The 2277-nt window shown below is 61.6% G+C and overlaps 1 protein-coding gene across 1 annotated transcript in view; it reads left to right on the plus strand.

Annotated features, from left to right (window-relative positions):
* The window catches only part of LOC104513770 (plexin-B1-like), a gene marked incomplete at its 5' end in the record, with an annotated part of 4266 nt that overhangs the window by 502 nt on the left and 1487 nt on the right, over positions 1 to 2277 (plus strand). The window contains 4 exons of the mRNA XM_010157232.1: positions 20 to 198; positions 887 to 953; positions 1473 to 1619; positions 2065 to 2242. Coding sequence (XP_010155534.1) covers positions 20 to 198; positions 887 to 953; positions 1473 to 1619; positions 2065 to 2242 — 571 coding nt within the window. The remainder of the gene's footprint in view (positions 1 to 19; positions 199 to 886; positions 954 to 1472; positions 1620 to 2064; positions 2243 to 2277) is intronic.

Below are 2277 nucleotides of genomic sequence, written 5' to 3' on the forward strand. Positions count from 1 at the left end.
TCCTCTCTCTCCCCACCAGTTCATCCACACCCTGGAAATCCAGCGCACCTTCTCTCCGAGAGACCGGGCCTACGTGGCATCCTTGCTGACTGTGTCGCTGCATGGGAAGCTGGAGTACTTCACGGACATCCTCAAAACGCTCCTGAATGACCTCGTGGAGCAGTATGTGGCCAAGAACCCCAAGCTGATGCTGCGGAGGTGAGCGAGCCAGCCGTGGTCCCACGGCCTTTCCGCCAGCTGGCGAGCTCTGGGCCTCCTGGGAGCGGGAGGAACCACGGGAACACCACGGCGTGGGCTGCAGCTGTAGGACCCGAGTGTGTCCAGAGTAGGGCGTCAGACGAGAGGAGGCAGTGACGATGCCTCTCTCCAGTCAGCGATGGGCAGGAAAGGTGTGAGAAGAGTAGGGAGCTGAAGGTTTCCACCTCAAATTCTCTGCCTTTGAAGCTGCTGTACATCAGCTCTCTCCGTGCGTTCAGGTGCTGGGGCTGGCCAAGGCCGCTAATCGCACACGCTGCTCAGAGGTCCCTGGGCTCGCAGCCGTGCCGCACTGGAGGCTAAGCTGGAATAGCTCCTGTGTTGGGATCCCCGTTGGCCTTCAGCCCGGTCCAGCCCTGTGATCTGACCCAATTTCCCTGGTTTGAGACCGGCAGCGGCATTCGCTGTCTCTGCTTGCGGGTGGCTCCGTCAGGCTGCAAAGAGCCTCAGATGCGTGGAATCAAAAGCACTAGCCTCACTGGTCTCTAAAGGCCTTTTTGGGTTTTTTCCCCTCTCCCTTACCCTGTATCATCGTTCAGCGTGCTTTTCTCTCAAGGGGCGTGACCTTTGTCTCCACGTCCCTCCCTGCTCCGCGCCGCAGTTCTGTGACCAGCCGCGCGCTCTCTTTCAGGACGGAAACAGTGGTGGAGAAGCTGTTGACCAACTGGATGTCCATCTGCCTGTACGCGTTCGTGAGGGTGAGCTCGTCGTCCCTCCGCGGCGTAGCGGGGCCAGGAGGGGGGAGGCAGCCACAGCTTTGCTTGGCACCTCGCTCGTAGCTGACGTAGTGCCGGAGCCGTCCCGTATTCCCGGTGGGGAATGAGGGTGCTGGGCTGGTCACCGGGGACAGGGATGCTTAAATCGGTGTCCGTACCGCTCGCTGTGTCCGTGGTGTCCTCCCAGGCGACGGAGGGCCCAGCGTAGCTGCTTCCTCTTGAGACACGCTGGCCGTAGGCTGGTCTTGCGTGGGGAGGGCAGATTCTGAGCGAGCTCCTTCCCCGGGGAGGGGCGGCAAGGCGAGCCTCAGCTTGGTGCCGCGGAGGCGGAGCGACGCCGTGGCCGTGTGTCACCCCCCTGCCCGGGTCTTCCCCTGCGGGCGCAGCAGGACTTGGCGCCAGGGGCTCTGTCTTCGGCCGCCGTGGCTTCGCTGCTCCTCTGCTTGCATGTCCGTGTTCCCCAGCTGAACTCTGGGGTGAACCTCCATCCGTTCTGCGCAGGACTCTGTTGGGGAGCCCCTTTACATGCTGTTTCGGGGAATCAAGCACCAGGTGGACAAAGGGCCGGTCGACTGGGTGACAGGGAAAGCCAAATACACCCTGAATGACAACCGCCTCCTGAGAGAGGACCTGGAGTACCGGACTCTGGTAAGCACCAAAGCTGTTCCCTCTGGGCTCTGTGCGACAGGATGGAACATCTCTGCTCCCCTTACGGAGGCAGAAGTGCAGCACCCTGCCACTGTCTCCTGGGAGCCAGGGTTATCCCAGCTCCATAGGTGAGCCAGAGCCTGCTAAACCGGGCACCTTTGCCCTGGGCTGAGGGGGGCATCACCGCAGCAACCTGGTCTGCGTGCTGTGCTGTGTCCAGAAACCGGGGATGGAATTGCTGCTGGCACATCAAAGCACCTCCCCAGCGCTGCTCGGCTGGCTTCCAGCTCTTGATGAGCCTGGGAACCCTGACTGAGGTGTTCTGAACCTCAGCCAGCAGAAGGACCGGCTGTGGACCTGCCTTCCTGCCAACCTTCCGAGGGGTAAACGTGCCGGGCGTACTCCTGCCCGCCCAGTAGCTGTGACCTTGTCTTCTCTTCCCCAGACCTTAAATGCTTTGACACAAGCTGGGGGTGCTGCAGGAGGGGCAGAGGACTCCCAAGGGATTTCGGCGAAAGTGCTGGACTGTGACACCATAACACAGGTGAAGGAGAAGATCCTAGATCAGATCTATAAAGGGACGCCGTACTGTCACCGGCCAGACCCCGACACCCTGGACCTGGGTGAGCGGAACCCCTTGGTGCCGAAACCGCGGCGG

The sequence above is a fragment of the Eurypyga helias genome, unplaced genomic scaffold, assembly GCF_000690775.1.
Source record: "Eurypyga helias isolate BGI_N326 unplaced genomic scaffold, ASM69077v1 scaffold32378, whole genome shotgun sequence".
NCBI classification, from domain to species: Eukaryota; Metazoa; Chordata; class Aves; order Eurypygiformes; family Eurypygidae; genus Eurypyga; species Eurypyga helias.